This window comes from Gymnogyps californianus, chromosome 1 (assembly GCF_018139145.2).
Source record: "Gymnogyps californianus isolate 813 chromosome 1, ASM1813914v2, whole genome shotgun sequence".
In the NCBI taxonomy this organism is placed as follows: Eukaryota; Metazoa; Chordata; class Aves; order Accipitriformes; family Cathartidae; genus Gymnogyps; species Gymnogyps californianus.
In genome coordinates this window covers 208,708,294-208,729,875 of record NC_059471.1, presented here as the reverse complement: position 1 = coordinate 208,729,875, position 21,582 = coordinate 208,708,294, and the positions used below count along the sequence as shown (strand labels likewise).

At 37.2% G+C, this 21,582-nt stretch overlaps 1 protein-coding gene across 1 annotated transcript in view; it reads left to right on the top strand.

Moving 5' to 3' along the window:
* Positions 1 to 21,582, top strand: part of PCLO (piccolo presynaptic cytomatrix protein) — a 378,058-nt gene that overhangs the window by 7,584 nt on the left and 348,892 nt on the right. The window contains 2 exon segments of the mRNA XM_050905865.1: positions 11,797 to 12,213; positions 12,216 to 13,202. Of these exon segments, the coding sequence (XP_050761822.1) occupies positions 11,797 to 12,213; positions 12,216 to 13,202 (1,404 nt within the window).

Genomic DNA, 21,582 nt, shown 5'->3' with positions numbered 1-21,582 from the left:
TGAGTAGTTTTTAAACTGATGTTCACTACCAGAGCACAAAATTAAGTTTACCTTCATTATGCTGAAACATCAGATGTGTTGCAATGTATCATCATGATCACTTAAGGTCTTAACTAGTTCAGTGAAAAAAATCATGCTATTTGGGAAAACTGCTCACGAGTAAAAGGTGGTGAAATTGAGGAGAAAAGAAGGTAATGGTTCTCTGTTTGTACAGTGTTTAGAAGTGTGTTCTTTCTTCATATGAAAAGAGGAGGAACCTCAATGTGACTTCTTTGCCATTTTGCTTGATTTTAAGCGCTCGCTGGCTATGTTTATAATCAGACCACGATAGTCATGTGCTAATATGTTTATGGATAAATAAAATTTGCTGCTGTAAGAACTAAGCAAAAAAAATATGAAAATGACTCTTTATAGCCCCATTGTGTGTTTTGGAAAAAGATGTGGGGTTGATTTGCTTTGTAACTGTGTGAGTGTTCATTAGCGAAAGCCTGAGTCATGAGTTTTGACTTGGTGATACTCAGGTTACTTCATTCTTGTGGGATGCTAAGAGATCTCTGTGGACTATTTCTAACCTTGATCACCATTCTTGCTGTAATTATATAACATAGAAATGGCATAGAAAGTAATATTAGGACTTCAAATGAACTTATTCTAACCTGATGTTTGTAGTAGCTTGATTTATGCGCTTATACATATCCTTTACTTGCTCTGCATGGGAATAAGGCTTCATATGCATGTCTGATCTCTTCTTATTGCTTGAACAGCTTCTCATACATCCTGATATGCTAATTTAAAATTTGCAATGTAGTTTGGGTTTGTTTTCAGTACCAACACTTTTGTCAATTTATAGAAATTGAAGCATAGCAGACCTGGCACCGAAAACTAACTAGTGATAAAATAGCCAGAAGGGGTATTTGCGAAGCTTATTTTTGTCATGTTTTGGTATTAGTTTAGCTGATCAGAGATGCTGATAGGAAGAAGTACAGACTGCTGCTATATTTGGAACCTGACAAATAATATCCGTACGTTTAAAATTGAATCAAAGAATCGCTGAGGCTGGAAGGGTCCTCTGGAGATCATGTAGTCCAACCCTCTGCTCAAAGCAGGGTCACCTAAAGCAGGTTGCTCATAGCAGTCTTGAGTATCTCCAAGGATGGAGACTTCACAGCCTCTCTGGACAACCTGTTTGCTTAGTACCACAATGATTTAAGAACACTGCTAGCAGTTAGGTTTCTTTCCAGTGTGCATATTTATTAGTGGGTACCTGGTAACAAACAGCAGGCTTTTTGCATCCAGCAAGTATATTATTTATTGATTTGTTGTTAAGATTGCAAATTTAAACCTGAAAGACTAATTGCAGTAACCACTGGTAGCACACTGCATCGTTTAGGAGTGTACTCTCTTGTTTGAGTTTAGGGAAATTCAGAATTGAGATAGTTGGCATTAATGCTTGGACTGGAAAAGGAGTGACTTGAACAGCCCTGTGCAGAAATTTCAGAGCATCTGCAACTAACCAAGTGCTCAAAGTTTATATAGGCTCAAAGCTTATATGAGGAAAGGTCATAAAGCATGTCATTCTGGACAGTTTGGGGTAAAAAAAAAATATATTTATGTATAACGGACAAGAAGTGTGGTGCATTGATGTTAAAGTCAAAGAGGAACTTTTGTAAGAAAACTTTACCTTCAAGTTCTGACAGAATGTTTTTAGGCCAAAATTTCTTACATTTATTTGTGGGTGCTAAGTTGTTTATTTCTGTAGTGTGCTCCTGGAGTCTCTTGGAGCTCCAAGTTTGTCTTCCTTTAAAAACTTCAGATTTCCCATGGAAATGGTCAACATATTTGGTATGTTCAAATGAAATGGATTTTGAGAGAGAGTTTATGTAAGAAGATCTCAAAGTATTTGGAAATTCCGTGAATAACTACTAGTTTTTGAAGTGGGTACTCTGTAAGTGAGAAATTCAGGACTTTAAGACAATAAATACAGCTGCATTTGAGACTAACTGATTACATACATATGTAAAAGCAGATTTGAATTTCATATTACACATTGAAATAAACGCAGGATATGCATTTATTTCATGATGAAATCATTTCAGTAAATGAAGGTATTGGACATCTAATTTATTCAGCTATTAGTTCCAATCTCCTGACTCCCACTCAGACTTTTCTCATTTGCTCAGCTTTGCACCACCAGCTGTCTTGCTGAAACTTCGTTGTGGGTGTCCTGCTCCAATCTGCAGCGAAGTGCAGCAAAAATCACATCTGACTATTACTGAACAGTTGGAGCAAAGTAATAGAACCTGCTCTGGCACATAAAAAAAATTTGACGTATTTCAGCTGCAAAGGTTCCCACTTGAGTTATTCTCAAACTTTCCTTCTAATGTCCCTTTCCTTTCAATATTAAATTATTAACAAAAGTTTCTGATTCCTCCTTTACAATAGTTTACACATTTCTTCCTGTCTAGCATGAAAACCATGGTCTGTGTCTTAGCTGTCAGTTTTCTTGATTATGGTGCAAGTTTTTTCTTTTGGCTTCTCTTATTTTAAGTTCTCCAAAAGTGTTATTGACCAAAAGTCTTTGTCTCTTACCCATGCACTTACTGACTGTATCTTCACCTCTTATTGTTATACTTTGACTTTTCCTGCTGTTCTTTTTGCCAAGTTTCATGATTTTGTAATCCTGTGTTGTGCCTTTCCCATGCCCTTTATAGCCACTGTTTTTATTGCTTATGTTAAAACACATTACCGATCGGAAAGCAATAATTTCAAATTGGATGTGGGGAGAGTGAAAGGCATTTATTTAGAAAAGAATTTATGTTACTTTTGTTCTCTAACATTTTCCCCTGTATGGCTGCTTGAGCTACCTTCTTAAGGTATTCTTCTTACAAGTTTCTTACAGGATAGTTCAGTCTTCAAAACTAACAGAGTGAATTACTTTTCCAATCTAGATCTTTCTAAATTTCTATATTCTATATTTCTAGCTGATTCTGGAAAGAATATAGCAGGCTTTACAAACTGGCTCAGGAAGTAGATTGCATGCATTGTAAAACCATTACAAAAAGTGCTGATTTTTAAAATTTTTATTCATTCTTTTCATTTAAACCTCTTATTTAAAATGCAGTAGTACATGTACTCTGTCTGTTTTAACTCACTAGAGAGAACTGTGTAACTAAGAGCAGAAAGTGATACCTGTATTGCCACAAGGTCAGACCCCTTGAACTATTTCTCTGAACCATCTGACATTGCGGTCGCCTTGGGGAAAAGGGATAGTTGGTATCTTGGTTTTGTACAGCAGTCTAGAGAGATAACACACCATACATAATGTGTTCAGTAACATATGTCTGTCTAGGTATTCACACTCCACTCATCACCACGGCACATGAATGCCTAGCAACAGTTGCATAAAGTAACGGAAAAAATTATATAAACAGGTTTGATGACTGGTACTCTATTCCATTTTCTTTTCACACACATCAGAACCTTGTAGCAGGTGTGTATTTATTTTATTACATGGTGATATATTTTTCTCATTTTTTTAAATTTTTTTTTTGCCAAAACCACTCCCATGAGCCATTAGCAACAGAAACCAGCACTTCCCCAAAAAAGATTCAGCCCTCTAGAACATTTGAATAGGAGCACACTTTCTGAAAATGAGCAAGGACATCTGAGGGACTATCCATTTTTTTAAACACTTATGTGTAGTTTTTGATAAAGCTAGGCAAAAAGCATGAACTACTATAGTTAAATCTAAATGATCAGTGCATATGCTCGATAGCTGAGTAAATTTTCATCCCCTTTGAACTAGTTATTGGAAGATACATACAACACAGACTGAGCAAGGGTTTAAAGTGTAATAATATATCATTACGTTCTTTATGATGGGCATCTGTAAAGTTGATGATCAAGTGGAGTGTTAAAACTGTTAATATTGGAAACTTGGCTGTATGTGAGCTCTGCTCTGTGAGCCCACCCTTGATGAGTATGTGTGCCTATGTGAATGCTTGTCTTCTAGGTAGTTTTTAGGAGGGATTACTTTTCATGCATTTTATCTATATTAGTCCGTAATTCATCCACTGTTTCAGTATGCTTTTGAGAGACCATTTAAAATTAGTCTTGGAGCCAGGTATAATTTTTTACTTAGATACTTGCTGAAAATTGCACACTCAGATAATGTGAAACTGTGCGTATTGATGTAGGATTTGTTTATGTGCCAAAAGCTCTTCTGGATGGAGGCAAAGTGAGTTCTAAAAAATATTTTATTTGTTCTGACTGTTTTTGAAACAACGTGTCTGAATGAAAGTTGACTTAATCCTAATGGAAAAAAGGGGGGGGGAAAGGTCGAGTCTCCCGAAGTGGAGTGTATAATTTCAGATCAAGTAGAACATTTTACTGGATTTACACCTTTATTTTTCAATTCAACAGGAAAAAGAATTTTTTAACCCAATCTGAAAATATTTCCTTGGTTTTTGTTGTTGTTGGAATTTTTTTGGGGGGGATGTCTATTTTTTTTTTCCCCCCTTCTTTTGGTAGAGCTAGGAATTTTCCGTATCAGTTGCTCTAGATACTACAGCCTTGATTTTTTGCTCTTTCTTTCTGCTTCCATTTTTATGTACAATCATATCACAGCCTTTGGTGATTTAAGAATATCATGATTTGGTTCAAATCTTCATAATGATTTTTGTATTTGTATTTGTTTTTATTAATGTCTTGCATCTCCAAGTATCCTAAACAGTAGCAAATAAAGTAGCAATAAAATCTTGGGCATGAAGATTTTTCAGTAACTGAAGAGAATTTAAGCAGTCAGAAATGCATTAATTTTCTTCAGTTATTATCGTTATTATTAGCTTGTACAGAGAAAGGAATATATAATAATTTAAAATACTATTCATATAAGGAAGATGACTATAATTCTTCTGGTGAATCCAGATAAGTTTTGCTTATACTTACAATAAAATTAATAGAAATGACTCTATTAAATCTTTGTTGATTATGTGACAGTAAAGGAAGCTATTGATTGAATTGAAATATTCCCTGTGGTTTGCAGTCTAGACCCTGCTGTGTTGTAGTAGTGCATAAGAACCAGAATGCAACATGGACTGGAAATGACATATAAACAAAAATAAAACTGCCATCACTGTGGATAGTGACGTGCCATAAAGTCTAAGCTTTTTAATACCAGGAAAAATAGCTTTGAAACTGTAAGCCCTATGTAAACTTAGACTTGGGGGGATATTCAGGGTTATATAAGTAATGCAAAACAAAGTAGAAAAAAATTAAGGACTTGAATCTGACCATCAGCTGTTATAATCATAAGTTGTAAAGAAATGAGTTAAAAAACCTGCAACAAAACCCAAAGCTTTTTTTAACATTCTCAAAGTATTAATTTAGATATCAACTCTCAAATGTGCTGAAGTAAAGCTGGAGGTGTTCTGTAAAAGAGGATGGAGTTTAGTCTGGGTTCAAACTGATCAGAGAGCAGATTCAAACAAGCCTTGTTGAGTTGTCTTTTAAAAATGATAAAACTTTGAAATATTTCTGTGTGAAATATTTGTTTTGGTCCAAAGAGTACTTGAGGGGGTTCCAGTGTTACTAACACTGCAATTTATATGGAAATGGAGATTATTCACAATTTTTGTGATGAAATGAAGTTAGTATAGTTCCTTTAGTTCTGCCCCTAGCTAGAACTGCTACATAGGCATTTGGGAAAATTGTAAAGATCCTCAAATAGAAGGGCTATAGAAGTACAGAATATTGTTTCTCTCTGTGGAATATTCTTAAACACACTCCCACACCGTTTCTCTCTCAGAGGAAGACTATGTGCCTACATTTCTGCTTTACATTTAGGATTAGATGTATTAATAGTATTGATGGCCTGTAGATTTTTCTTTTTTTTTTTCCTTTTACGAAAGGGGCAGAACATTGAAAGAAACAAAGACCTATGCATGGCAAATAGTTTCTCCATATTTTAATTGGGCAATATTCTCCAATATGTTGGAGTGTTTTCTCATTAACCCAGAAAACTGTCCTGTCCAGTTTTTAACACAAGTAAATAATAAATTAATCTGCATAGCTAAAGATGTCAACTGCAGTGAGCCATCTGCGCCAGTATTGCTGTTGCTCAGCAACTGTAATTTACTACTATGTTAGGCCATGTGATGTGGAGATGCTGTTTGCTGGGTAATCACTGGGCAGGAAGCATGGCCCAGCCCTGCTCCGACCAGACAGCATAATCCGTTTTCAAATCCCAGCGATATTCACTCGGATGAGCTCTGTGCAGCACAGATGAACTTTGTTAACCTTTTCTTTGCTGCTGTCTCGATTTGCAGTTATATTTTTTGTTAATCATTCATGTGTTTCTGGTATATTAAATCACGATGCAGTTAATGAAAGCAATCAGCATCTGTTGCAGTGATGCATGATGCAGTGCACTGAGCTGTGTTTAAGTGTCTTTTTCCTCGTCCTGTGCATGAGGCAGCTTAAACACATGCTTGGCTATAAAAACTAACTTTTAGATATTCTGAAATACTGGCGTTCCAAAAAAAAAAAAAAGTCAAAAGATTATGTTCACTATTTTGCTTTATGATTCTAATTATATAAGCTATAAAATAATAGTTCCCCAAACACTCATAGTTCATATGCAAACTATAGCTTTTTGTATTAGTAATTTAAGCAGAGTAGTGGAGTATGTTTTAAGCTTGTGATAACTGCATAACACAATTCATCCAGTAATGGTTTTTAGTAGTTTTAAAATAGCTAAGTAACATTAAAAAAATAGTCTTTTAAAGTGACTATTTAAAAAGTTTGCTCAAACATTGGTTTAGCACCAAGCTATAGTGCTTGTAACCATTGCTGTGGTTTGTGGAATGGATACCTGGGGACCATGCTGCTGACTACAACCTAGCATCATTTTTGTGAGCATCTTGAGTCAGTGTTCCCTGATAAACTCCCTAGTTGCCTTTTACATCTGATATCTGAAAGGAAGGTAAATATTTATTTTGTAGTGATGATCTGTTTGCCTCAAATGAGGATCAGTTGCATACTGTGTACAATAGTTAAATGTTTGTTTCAATGTAATTACTTCGAATAGCTGAGATCTTATTCATGGAAGGATGGTGGAAATCTTTGTCTCTAGTATTGCCCAGGCTTGTTTAGAAGACCTTTTCAGTTTTATGTGGACATACTAGTTCAGTTTGTTCTATGATAGTTGTTGTACTTTTTTGTTCATAACAGGATTTTCTGATCTAGTTTCTTGTCTCTTACAGTATTCTACCACCCTACATGAAGCTGCATAAAATAATGGGCGCAAAGTGCTTTATTCTTCATGTTTCTCTCATCATCTTGGCAGAAATGTCCTCACTCCTCTCTGAAATTGTCAGGAACCAAATGGGCTGATGTGTTTCCAGACTAGAAACTGATTTTGTTGATAAAGCTTTGGGGCAGCACTGAGCAATGTCAGCAAAGTTCATTTACATATCTGTGGCAATGTAAAGACTCTATAAATTTTTACATTTCTGTGGCGATGTAAAGGGATGTTAATATTTTATGCATATTTTAAAGTTCCTTTTTATAGCACCAAATGACTGGTCTAAATGAGAATGAGACCCATTGCCTTAGAATGCAGCTCTGTTCTGCAGAAGGACTGTTAAAATGGCTTCTGAGAGCTACATTCATACTGTGTGCCAGTAACTTTTATATGAAATATGTTCAATCTGCAAGTCAAAATTTCTTCCTCATGTACATCTGGAATCTTAGAATCAAACTGGATTCTCTTCCTCCCCTACATCATCTGCAGGAATAGAAATTGAGCATGCCAGTCGATGCACTCACTCTCTGACAGTTTTCCTATTGCTTTTGATGGGTTTGCCTAGTTAGAACACTTTTGCAGAAAGGAATAGGCTCCGGATTGCCTTCAGTTGTGTTGGCTTTGTTTGGGATAAGGAGAACTGAAGTGTAGCTTGTATTTGTTATTGGAGTCAACTGTTAGATTATGAATGCATAAAGAAAGGCGAGCTATGGAACATGGTGCTACAATTTTCTTCAATGTAATTCTCCATGGATGTTGTTACTAAAACACTGTGAATAAATACATTTGGTGCTCCCAACTAGTGGAGTCTTTATGAAGCTTTTTTAAGATGTTATGGTTGATGAATACATAAAATACATTTTAATTACTTGTTTGCTGTTATGAGGGCATATAGTTTCTACATCAGTGAGTTAGAAAGCAAGGTAGCCCTTTCTGTTCTCAGTGGCTGAAATCTGAACAAAAATACTGCATGAAATCTGTCAAATTTACAGTCCTAGTCATGGCACTTAGTGGCATGGGTCTCAGGATGAAGAAAATCACTCATGGATTTCTTCTAGAAATAAGACCCAGCCTCCACCCCTATCTACCAGTGTAAAAATAGACAGCTTGGGATCCTCAGCATCAAAGAAGAATCTCCTTTACAAGTAGACAGGAACTGCAAAAGCTCACATGTTGCTCTGGAAACTTTTGCCTTTTAATTCTAGGAAGAGATGTGAGAAATATGGAGAAAAAAACTAGAAAGTCACAGAACTGCTGTCCAGGAAGACCTTTAAGGATAGACAAACTTTAGTATTTTAGGTATCTTCAGCAGCAGTAAGTTTTACTTTATCTGTAATAATGTGTAAGAGCATCTGTATTTAACAGAAGCCTGCTCCCGTTAAAGTTTATGGAAAATCTCTGTAATTGCAGTAGAACGAACAGGCCAGTGTTTGATACAAAACTGCATCGTGTAGCACACTTCATTTTGAGCTCCTGCAGTTCCAATCACAGAGCTACAGTTTGTGCAGTTTTGTATTTGTTTGAAGATGATGTGTGTAAGCTATAATGACATGAGGGTTTTGGCACTTAATTCCTCCCACTAAAATGCATGGGAGGAATTTTATGTCTAAACCAGAAAGATTTAAAAAATAATACAGTGAAGTAAAACTTCCTACATTTTCCATTTTGAAGTTCAGCTGTAGGAGTAGCAAATTCATTTTTAGTTTTAAAGGCTTCAGTTTAATACCAAGAGTGTGCATGTGTGTGTGTATGTATAGATTTTTTTTTTTTTTTAAGATAAGGAAAAAATAACAGTTGAGAGTTAAGGTTTTGTCTTCTGCACAAGGTTATGTTGAAAACTGTAGTATAGAATTAACTTTTGTTTGGACTCCAGTTAGGTAGTAGTCAGACTGGACCAGCTGCATGTTGAAGACAAGCCTAAATGCTTATAAATGCAACTGGAATCTGGACACCTTAAATATAAGAATTACTCAGACTGCTTATTCTGTAGCCCCCCCCAACCCTACAGCTACTTCATTTGGGGCCTTAAAGGTGCCATAATGACTTAAAATTAGATTTCCTGGAAGCTGAGTGAGAGCAGGTAGGCACCTGTTACTGCCATGGTTTCATTTGGTCATCTTACTTTAGAGTACAGCACTTTAATTTAAAATAAGAAAAAAAAAAGGAGGCAAGTGGAGGTGTCAAAAAGAAGCAGGAGCAGTGAATCACTATGAAAAGTGCATTGTCCAAATCTCTGTAAAAGTTCTGTGGTTAGTAGGAAAAGACATTTCTCACTTAGGCCACTTGAAAAGCTCCTCACAAGATCTTATCTTTCTCCACCGTAGAGGAGAGCCCACATCCCTAAATAAGAAATTGTAGTCCCTTTGCCAAAGCCAGACATCTGTGACAGCTGAGGTAGATGTTCAGAGTATGCAGCTTAAGTCTGGTCTTTGATTAAACTTAAACCTTCTAGAAGACCCTTAAGAATTCATCCAGAAATGATATTAATATGTATCTAATTAAATTAGATTACTAATATCTAAAATGAGGTGTCATAATTAAGATTTACTTATTGCAAGTAATTGTCCCTTGGACAGGGGACTTGTAGGGGAACTGGTCACCAATCAAAAAAAATGGGAGTTAAGCTAAATGTAATCTTTGCTCAGGTCCTCTGTGCAGTTGTGAACTTAATTCCTTTAATAATTCAAAGCAGAGCTTAAACACGTGTTCCAATTTTATTTCAGTTGGTTTCACTTTTTAACAGTCATTTGCTATATGGGTTGCAAGTAGATCAGAGAATTGTTTAAACAATCTAAAAAAATTGCACTGAAAATGGAAAATAAAAGCAGCATTATTATGAATGCTAATTTGATTACTGTGAACTTACAACTGGGGCCAAAATTGGGCATCTCTTTGTGAAGCTGTTAGTAATAGTGAGTTCATATTCCAGAGTGTGTATATACCATGTTTATAAGAGTAATTGGAATAACTGTGTTTTAGGGAACTGCGTCCAACTGTTCTTTTAATTTTTGCTGCTGGAAAAATATAAGGCTGGCAAAGCATACCAAAATAATGAATTCATTGCCTCAGTCCATGACATCAGCATTCTTTCCTTCCAGTGAGCTCTAATATTACGCAGACAAAATCTTTCATTGCATGTAGTACCTCCAGATTCATCCCATGGTGTATGGTAGAGATTTCAGACCTGAATGAGAAACAGGATCCAGAAATCTTCATCCTTAGGGGAAAAGATCTGAGTCTTATATTCTGTGTCCTCCTAATTGCAGTTTCCCTCTGTTGCAGTGGTGCGTGCAAATGCCGCAGCTGGTACCCTGCGTTTCACACGCAGACTAAAGCATAGAAGTAGAGCTACAGATGACCTGCTTAAGCATCTACTTGCAGGTGTAGGCCCACGGGACTCTGTGCCATATTGAATGGCATTTTTGCTGCCTAGAATGTTTCTGCTAGCGATGTAAAATGTGGAAAATAGCACGTGATGCTTCCTGACCACATGTTGCTTTAGCCTACTTGATCCTTCCTCAGATTGTGAGGCTTTACAACAGCAAAGGTAGGGATGACCACTTAGGATTATTGGGTTTTTCTGTCTTATTAGAAAATACAATTTCCTTCTCAAGTAATACTTCTTGGGAAGGAGAAAAAATGTTTTAAAATTGTGAGATACTAAAATTGACGAGAAACATGGGTAAATACATTATTTGCCTTATTCCCTTTCCTCTGTGTTGAAAAGAGGGGCCCATTGTATACAAGGGTACAGTAATTACCTGGGAGCTTCTTTTAATAACAAAGGAATTTTGGGAAACCTAATTATGGCTCTTAAAATACCATCAGGGCTTAGGCAAAGCTCCTCACTGATTCCAAATGAAGACTTGCCCTCAAATTGGTGGCAAAGTATGAGTCTGTGTAATATATGGTGTCCATTAACACACCTCTGTGCCTATTTCATTGGATACACGTATACTGCCAATACTTCTGCCCTGTAATTTAAACCATTACCAAAACCATAAGCTGTACGAAGAGCTTGATAGATATATGCTTAAAGGTGATTATGCATTTACTGTGTTTTAATTCTGATTATTGTTTTCTGTCAGCAGACTTGATGTGTCAAACTATTTTAACAGTATTTGTCTTTTTTCTCTATTCTGGCAAATCATTGCTATAAATGAATCACTGCTGGGTCCCATGAAATTCCAATGCATTTTTTCATTCTGCTGGGTTTTTATCCTCCAATATTCAGCTGTGTGTAAACTGAGTGTGAAGTCATTAGAAGCATGGGCTCAGCGATAGCTCAAATCACAGGAATGTGGAGAAGAATGAAAAAATCAGTTGGGCATGTTAGTCACAAAACAATATTAGTGGTAATATCTCTCCCTTTTTACACAGAAGTCTGAAATATTGCAACAAGCCATACACTAGAATAGCCTATTATTACGTTGATTTTATTAACTTTGTCTTATCTTAATGACAATACCTTTAAAATTATTTTTTTTCTGCAGATTAAGGAATGGCTCTGTTTAAACTGCCAGATGCAAAGAGCACTAGGTGGTGACCTAGCACCAGGTCATGGTCCCGGGCCACAGCTGCCTCCACCCAAACAGAAGACACCCATTCCACCTTCAACAGCTAAACCATCTCCCCAGCCACCGCCAGTTCAAAAGAAAGATGCTTCTCCAAAACCTGATCCTTTGCAACTAGCAGAATCGAAAAAACCCCTGCCACAGAAAAAGCAACCGTCCTTGCCTGGCTCTCCCCCTGTAAAACTGAAACAACCCCGCCCTGAGCCTACTGAGATTTCCCAGCAAACAGATCTTACTCCAAAGTCTGATCAGGCCAAGCCAACACAGGCTGAAGATAAGCAAAAACAGCCCAGTGTACAGAAGCCTACGACAGACGCTGTGCCTACGTCTGCAGCACCAGGGCTGAAACAGATTTCGGCAGGTCCCAGACCTCCACCAACTCAACAGAAAGTAGCAGATTCCCCAAAGCCAGAGCTTGCAAGCCGTCACAGGACACACATCCAGCTGGGGATAAACCAGATTCCAAACCCCTTCCACAAGTGTCTCGACAGAAGTCAGATCCCAAGCTTGCGTCTCAGCCTGGGGCTAGACCAGATGCTAAAACTCAAAAGCCTGTCGAGCCAACACAAACAAAAGATGATCCTAAGAAGTTACAAACAAAACCGGCCCCAAGGCCTGATACCAAACCAGCTCCCAAGGGCCCACAAGCAGGGGCAGGTCCCAAGCCAGCGCCAGCACAGCTGGCGTCTCAACCCCAGCCACCTCAGAAAACTCCTGAGCAATCAAGGCGTTTCAGCCTTAATCTGGGAGGCATCACTGATGCCCCTAAGCCTCAGCCTACAACACCACAAGAAACAGTTACTGGGAAACTCTTTGGATTTGGAGCTTCAATCTTCAGCCAGGCCTCGAATTTAATTTCCACAGCGGGTCAGCCGGGTTCTCAGACATCAGCCCCACCTCCGCCTGGTCCTGCAGTGAAGCAGCCCCAGCCTCCACCACAGCTGCCAGCCTCTCAGGCAGCCCCCAAAGAGGCTGGTCAGGCTCAGCCTCTTCCAAAAGCTGTTCCTGTAAAGAAAGAAGCCAAGCCTCTTATGACCGAAAAATCAGAGCCATCAAAAGCGGATAGTGTTTTAACGACTAAAGGATCTGATTTAGAAAAGAAACCTGGTTTGGCTAAAGATGGTAAACCTCAGGCTGCTGAAGCTAAGAAACCTGCTGGGCTGTCGGAACCGGAGAAAGCCAGCCAGCCTGAAGTGTCTTGTCCCCTTTGTAAAACTGGACTAAATATTGGTTCTAAGGATCCCCCCAACTTTAATACATGTACAGAGTGCAAGAAAGTTGTGTGCAATCTCTGTGGATTTAACCCAATGCCGCACATAGCTGAGGTAAGGCGATGGAGTCTGTATTTACCCTGTGTTCCTACCTGTAGGCTTTGTGTGCTGTGGAGACCGATCTGTAGCTGATTTTTAGCTACTGAATTGTCGAGAAAAATTTGAATGTTTCATCATCTGAAGGCTTTTAAAATTAAATATCTGTGTTGTATGAAACTTGGTCAGTAGTCAGAAAGTACTTCCAATGAATTTTCTGCAGATGAAGGGAGTCTGGCATAGCTGGTTGCTAGGTTTTTGAGGCATAAGCAGATAATTATGGTTATGAACTCTTTTGAAATTGGTGCTACTATGATACAGCAAACTACTGTACTCTCAGTCCATCACGGGATAAAGTTCTTTTTCATATGCCTCAGTATTGTACGTTAAAATGTGTGCTTCTTTAATCAATGCCCCTGATTCAGACAATTATTGAATGAAGGAACATGTTAAGGCTTAGTTATTCCCCTTCCCTCCTGTTTAATATATCCCTAATTTTTTCCATTAATCTCATTTTGGCTCTGGAGTGTTTGCACATGCTGATGTATTCATTAGGAAGGTTGAAGTTTGAGTGATACCTGTGTGGTGAAATATGTAATTTTTTGGTGTGAATAATGTAAGGTTCACAAAGTCACTTCATTCATTAAAGAGTGTGAGTTTGAAAGTGCCTTTTCCATGACTGCCCAAGACAGATCCAGTAGGGCCAACTTACGTTTAAAAGGATTAAGTTATTTTCAACGGTTTCCTCACATTCCACGTTTTTACCCTCCTTCCTTTCTTTCTCGTAATTTTTTGGCAAGGGGATTGGAAACTTTATACTAGCTTAACAGAAAGGTGGAGGCACACCTTACTTGCCGTATCCGTTTGGCAAGTTCAACTCAACAGAAGCAGACCACCTAAAAATACTCGTGAGTAATTTATATGTGTAAGTTGGTCTGTGTAGCACGTGAGGAAAGTGGCTGTCAATGTTGTGTCTTTGAAATCTGAATGAATAAATTAGAAATGGCTCCCAGGGTTAAAGGTTATCACATCTCTGCCTTAAGGTGAGAACTAATGTTGGGAGAAATAGCAAGTTGCAGGGAAAATATTGCTTATGCTGTCTGCGTATGCTTTTTTTTTTTTGTGGATTGTTTTGTGGAATATACTATCATTTGAAAAGTGTTTGTCCTACTATAATAAGCATATTTTATCTAACTTACAAATATGTTGTTTACTGTCTTTGTGGTCATTTAGGTCAGAAAGAAAGGTCTGAAAACACAGGAAGATTGATCAGTGACTGAAAGCCAGGATTCAATTGACTTTTAATGTTGCTTGTGCACTGAATTCTATCACACACACACACTCCTTCATCACTGTCCAGCCCCCTGCCCCATACACACACACATGTGTGTATACAGACACACACATGCACATACACTTATTTAGGTTTTAAATGTGAAAAATGTTTATGACTTTCTCCAGAGGCACTCTATTATGCATACACAGAATACCACGGAAACAAGATGTGTCAGTTCTGGTGAAACACTATGCTAAAATGACAACTACGCAAGTCCTGGTGCATGAATTTACTTCCTCAGAGTTGACTTAGGTGTGATGGTGTGGGACTGCCTTGTGGTGTGCAGATTTATACTCTCTGTATTTCTTCTGTTTAGGATGAGAAGGCTGGTATTCTGTTTCTTTTTTCCCATCACTGTTGTTGCCAGAGGATTCTCTCTGTTTTCACTCTTTGGAATATGCAGAGTTTGAAATACTGTTGATTTTCTGTAGTCTGACTTCCTCATGCCTTTCTTTTTCTCTTTTTTTTTTTTCATCCTTCTTGCATTTTCTTCTTCCTTATACTACACGTTTCCATTTCTGTCCAGTTTTCCATCTTACCTTCTTTTTTCCAATCATTTTTGCTAAAAATTGGCAATTCCTTGACAACAGGAGGTAGTTTGCTTGGCTAAGGACAGCCTGACTTTCCTTTTCATGAAAATGGGAGACAGAAGAGGGAGCTCATCCTCTCCTCTCCCAAATGAGCTGTGTAAATAATGTATTTAACCTCAGATAGCAATTCTGTCCCTGTGTGCACTGTATATAGTATATACCTGTTACATGACAGAAACATGATGATGAGCAAATAGTTTATGCTCAGTAGCATACTCTTCTCCTCCACCAAACTTTTCTAATGTGTTGAGTACAGTCTTGGAGGTTTTATATACTTCTCTCTCTCTCTCTTTTTTTTTTTTTTTTTTTTTTTGGGGGGGGGAGGTTAGGAGGGAGAAATAGAAATGCTTTTTAAAATTGGTCTTTCTGGTGGTTTTCTATCTCTTTTATTCCTATATTCTGCATTCAAAGAAAAAATCGCAGTTCCAGAAGTCTATATTCCCTCTTGGCCCCAGAAAGTGTTTTGGATGAACAAACGTAACGGGTATTTTACAGTTTTGCTTTGGGGCTGCAGCTATATCACAGTGATTCTAACAGTCGCTTATGTATTATCTATATATTGTTGCCTCAGTAATGGCTGAAAATGAGTTGAGTTTTATTGACTGAGTGAGGGCTGAAACCTTGTTGCCAACAAAGCTTGTAGTGGGCTATATGGTAAGAATCAGTCCCACGGAGCAGGGAAACCAGTGTTTCATTGACAAATACAGTACAGCATCTAAACTCCGTGGGCACTTCTACCTTAAGATCTTTCAGCAAGGAATGTCTTCCAGGCAACGTGCTGCTGTACTGCAGACATGGCTGAGAGTACTTTTAAGGGAAGAAGGTGCTTTCTTACAGTGGCAGTTGTTTGTTCTTGCCTGTATGTGACAGAAATAACTTTCAAAAAAGTCTTTAAGCTGCTGCAGTCGGTCCTCTAATAACCCCTCTTCTGCAGGAAATAAGAGAACTAGACTTTTACCTAGTCTAAATCAACAATATGCTGTTTACCTCGGTGAAATTATTCTGATTTGCACAAGCTGAGAATTAGGCTAGAATACTTTTTCCTAAAATGGGCTGATTGTTCTTTTTCTCCCTGATTTGTTGATCCAACAGTCAAACAGTTATTTACTTAAATAGTAATTTATCCATGAAGCAAACAGCCACAAATGATTAAATAAATGACACTTGATAGATTTCAAAGACCCACAGGACCATGTGTACCCTAGTGCATTAGTAGACTCCTTATTCTGCCATTTGCTCAATAGGGAGGAGCACTGTTTACCAGCTCTGTAATTAGCTTTCCAGCTGAGGTAGGTGGAAGCAGCTCTATTTTTAGTAACAAAGCACAAGATTGCAACTGCAGAAGCCAGAAATGAAGTGTGTGGCAACAACCATTTTGTGCGTTTAAAACTCAGTGAAGCTGTTCAGAATATAGAACAGGAGCAGAGATGGTTGCCTATAATGTATTTGTGTTGAGGCAGCAAGGTCAGGAATATAGAACCTGTGACGAATTAATGTAGTAGTAAAGTAAAATAGAAGATTTAAAAACTAAGCTAAGGAAAACTAAGATATCCAAATTTGTAGAATCTGTATGGGCAACAAGAAAGAATAACATCTTAATAGAGTCACATGTTACGAACAGGAAGAGCTCAAAATGTAGTGTGTGTATATGTGAGTATGCTAATGGATTTAATCTAATAGAACTACCAAGGGAACAACAGAAGCACTTTTTAGTCTACTGATAGCTATAAAATTATCTGGAAAACTACTTGGAAGTAGAAACTGTTCCATGTGTGAAATAAATTATTGGGGCTACAGAAAGAAGAGAATTGTTTTGAATGAAGGAGAAGGACAGGCAGGACTGGGGAAGGGCAGAAAAGACATCATATGTCAGACTTGCTAAGGATTTCTTGTTTGAAAAAGATGTAATCTGTTAGAGATATGATCTGCATAGATAATACAAACAATTTCACATAAAGAGTGATGTTTCTTAATATGTTTATTACAGAGAATATTGTCTGTGTGAAATTGTTTGACATGGGTGGATATGATAGCAGGAATCTATAAGCAGGAATCTATAACAATGACCTTGATGGTTCCTGTCCAATCCATATTCTTATATCATAGATATTTTTAAAAAATAGATGTATAACTCACCAAAAGAATTTAGATGCTTTTCTGATAACTTATTTTCCCACTGTTAATTATTAGACCAAACTAAATAAATATTTTTTTCTTCTCCCCACATACTATGGAGAGAGGGAAAAGCAAAACTCATTTCTAAGTAAGCACAGTGCTATCATTAAACTCAATAGTATAACCAGGTTAAAAATGGTACCTTGCTCTTCCAATAAGAAGTTCTAGAAGTAACAGTAAATAGTTAGCATTTTGGAACTGATATAAACCTCTCTGGAGATGAAGGGAGCTCTTTTGTTGTGTCATGTTGTCATATACCTGAATACATCTTGGGTTCTTTTACCTTATCCTCTAAAATCCTGCAGAAAGGGTACTGGCACAGGTGGGTTCCTGATGTAAATAATTCTAGAAGTTTCTATGTTTCCAAACTTTCACTGATATCTAATTGCAAATGGAGTGAGGCCCTCAGCAGGTGGGACCCATTATTCAGGCTTTAGTAGTAGGCTTTAAAAAATAATTTAACCCCCCCCCAAACCTATCCTTAGTGAAACGGACCCTGCTATTAAATGCCTAAATGTAGTTTGGACTTCTTAAAGCAAGTGTGCAGGAACATTGTAAAGTAATGAGCCATCTATGATTCTAATGAGGATCCCTAAAATGGTGTACTGCATCATCTGAGGTGACACCCATTGCCTCTCTTTAATTTATTAACAACTCTGTACTATCATGTTTTTCCTATTTGAGAAAGCTCAGACCATTCTGCAAGTTGGCAGGTTTAACTCCTATTAGAAGTTCCTATCTGCTCTGTTATGTTTGGTGATGAGTTTAGAAACAGATGGTGTCTGGGAAACACAGTGAAGAATTTGCACTTAAGAGACAAAGAGAAAAACAACCACTCCTTTCAGTTGCATAATTTATCTTCTCTGCCTCTTCCCTCTCTCTTTATATTTAAAGCTCCTTTTAAAATTTTGATTGTAAGAACAGTAGCCAAATAATACAGAACATAGTAGGCTAACACAATGTATTCACTAAAGTTTATGGAAATTTCATCCATTAAATGATAAGTCTTTATAATTGAGAAAATGTTAAAACTACTACTAATTATTATTTTGAAAGATAAAATCTGGCATTGAAAAACAGAGTGCATGTTAGATGATAAAACCCCACTGTATTTCATGACTGTCAGAATGAAATTAATTTAACTCCAAATGAGGTATCCTACTTCTCCTGTTTAACTAATTCAGTATGCATAATAGAAACAACATTAAAATAGAAATATTTTTAATAGCAGAATGACTCACCTCTTCCATTTTTCCTGTAAAACAGATATATTGTGCATATACAGAATGGAAGGGCTAATACGGAATGACCCTTTGATGGATGATTTAGTCAAAATTGAACACAGACAAATATTTTAAAAAAATTTAGTGCCTGAATTCACCTTTGAAATAAGGCTGAAGAGCTTAAGCTTCATCAGCAGTTACACTTCTGGTATTCATATTAGCAGAGGTATTTAAATGCTTACAGAGACTTGAGTTGTCCACGATATTTGTAAGTATGTGTTAGGAGCTTCTGTCCTTCTCTGATGCTTCAGCTAAAGCTGTGTTCCAAAAAACCCTACTTTGACCTGATGATTCTCCAGAGGCCTGAACTTCTGTCTTTTGTACATGGCTTGAGCCATTCCTTTTGAGCAGTGTCTAGCTTCTGTTTAAATCCCTTTGGAGTCCAGACACTAGGCGAAACCCCTTTTGGGATCTGATTTTAGCATGTCTTTGAGAATAGTTCACCCAGAGGCAGTAGTTTGGCATTAAACGTATCAGCCACGGCTACTTTAATAATAACAATAATAACAATGAAGTCTGCTCATGGTCAGGTACAATGTAGTGGTGGTTTGTTGAGTTTATTCGTTCTCCAATAATATTATATGCAAAATACAGATCTGCAAATAGACATGTGACTTCAGGACTCCAATCCTCAGCTCAGGGCTGTTACTGGGATGCTACAGCCAAGCTTCTTGTCTCCTGGTCTCCTCCAAGACCCCACAAGTTTGCACTATTTGAGTTGCAACAGAGGAAGTGAAGCCAAGAGTAAGCCACTGCATCTAGATAAGCTAGTTAATAGATGTCCTGTGATGATTTTGTTTGAACTCCCTGTCACTGTAGAGGGAAATGAAAACATCCTTACTTTCTCACAAGTTTCTCTGAACAGGTGTCTTTTATTTCAGTAGGGCTGCTTGGTCCAAAGCAAGTTGTACACTAATGCAGTTTCATTTTTTGGCAGTCAGGTTTTGATGGTTACTTCTGAATGTGATGATCTTGGGACATTATTTGAAAGCAAGGCTTCTTAGATCTCCAGGGTTACTAGTCAAGGCATTAGCTACAAGATTGCATTCTTGTTAATTTTTCTTTCCAGTAGTTATGACCATAAAATTAGGGTTTCTTTTTTTCCACTGGAATTAAATTAGAGGAAAGATTGCTCAAAGTAATAGTGTGACCTTTGGAAGCACTATTACTATGATTAATTGCCTGCTGTTTGTTTTCTTTATTCAGGCCTCTAAAAGTTTCCAAATTACCTCTCAGAAGGAGGAGCTCCAGGGATGGATAAATACCATTGAAACAAACAATGAAATATAAACATAAAGCTATGCAAGGCCAGATGGCTTTTATTAATGTTGGTAATGGCCACTGATGGTGTGAAATCCAAAGGGATGTCTACTGCAGCACTGCTGCTGACACACACAGTTCCTCTCTAGCTGGCTATTTTCCTCATCCAGTTGGAATTCATATGCAATGACTTCTTTACCTATATATGTTTATTCCATCTCTAGATGTCTTTGCACCTTTGAAACATAAAATGCCTAGGTGAACGATTAATGCAGAGCTTTGTGTTGATTCTTGTGTGTGGTTTACTTTTTTTCCTGTGCCATTAGGAAATCAGTTAGTTTATAGACTAGTGTATTAGAGAGGGTCAAGCTGGAGTCACAAATCTAAAACAGATAATCAGCAAAATTACTGACCTGGCCTTGAGCCAGGTGATTTTCTTCTCCATTATTTCATTAGAAATTTGGTTGGTGTCCCATTATTAAATGAGGAAGAAGTCTTCTGAAAGCTAAGCTGGTATTAATTGCATCTAAGTTTGAATTTTTCTAGGGAACTTTATAATGATATTTTAAAGAGACTTTATTTTATTGAGGTAAAGATATGTTATTTTTTCTTTTACATTACAGAATAGTATGTTTTTGTTCATGTTTTATTGAGAAGCAAAGATGCTTAATTTGGAGACTTTAAATATTGGTGTGAGATTTAGTTAATTTCAAGATAAGACCCAATGAGTCTAAAACAATTTGACCCACTTCCAGATTTTGCTAAGCAAACAGACAAAATCTAATGGATGTTAAGTGCTTCAATTTTTTTTTCGGTGCCCAGCTGAGATACCTTAGTAAGACATTACTTACTATCTGATCACATTAATGATATGTACAGACACTGTCAAAATTTCTGTGATCATAAAAATAGAAAGCATTTCCCTTTCTATCAAAACTCTTACATGGTTTTGGTCTTCTGATAGATTTGCTATAGGGGGAGGTTCAAATGAAATTTTTTTTTTCCTGTTCCAGCATTATGAAGAGCTGGTGCTCTGTCTAGGAACAAATGCTGTAATAGCATTTTTTTAAATAGCTCTGAGGATTTTCTGTATCTGAAAACAGAATATTTTTCATTGGATATTTGTTAATGTAGTAGCTGGATTACTAAGACAGATAGATACATGAGTATTTAATAAAATTCTGAAAAGACAGTATACTGTAAATTTAAACATTTGCACGCGTTTTGTGATCTTATTTCTTGCAGAATGAAACTGTTCATGTTGTTACAGCAGTTAATAAGTTCCAATTACTGCATACGTTTAAAATTTCATGTCATGCTTCTGCTGACCAGAAGGCTAATGTTCGCCACACCATGACAGTACGTTAGTAAAGAAAGGTCAACATGTTGCACAAAGCAGGTCTAAAAATCACTTGCTTGCCACTGCTGTGTGGTGATTTTAAACTTAATGGGATTGCACTAGTGTAATCAAAGGCATTTTGCAATTAATTTTAACTGCTTGCATGAAGTGTGACCAGCAGTAAAAATAATTAATTAAACCTTAAGATGTAAAGAAAGAGAAGAAGTGAGCAAGATGGGGCACTTTTCCTGATTTCTGTTTTGTATGCTACACAATAGTACTTCTCCCTGAGTAATGGAAAGAATGTGTCATTTAAAGTGACAATGGCCAGTAATTATTTTTAATATTTCTGAAATGCATATGGTTCACTGGACCAGAATGAGAACAAACTTGGCTTTAGATTTAATATTATTTA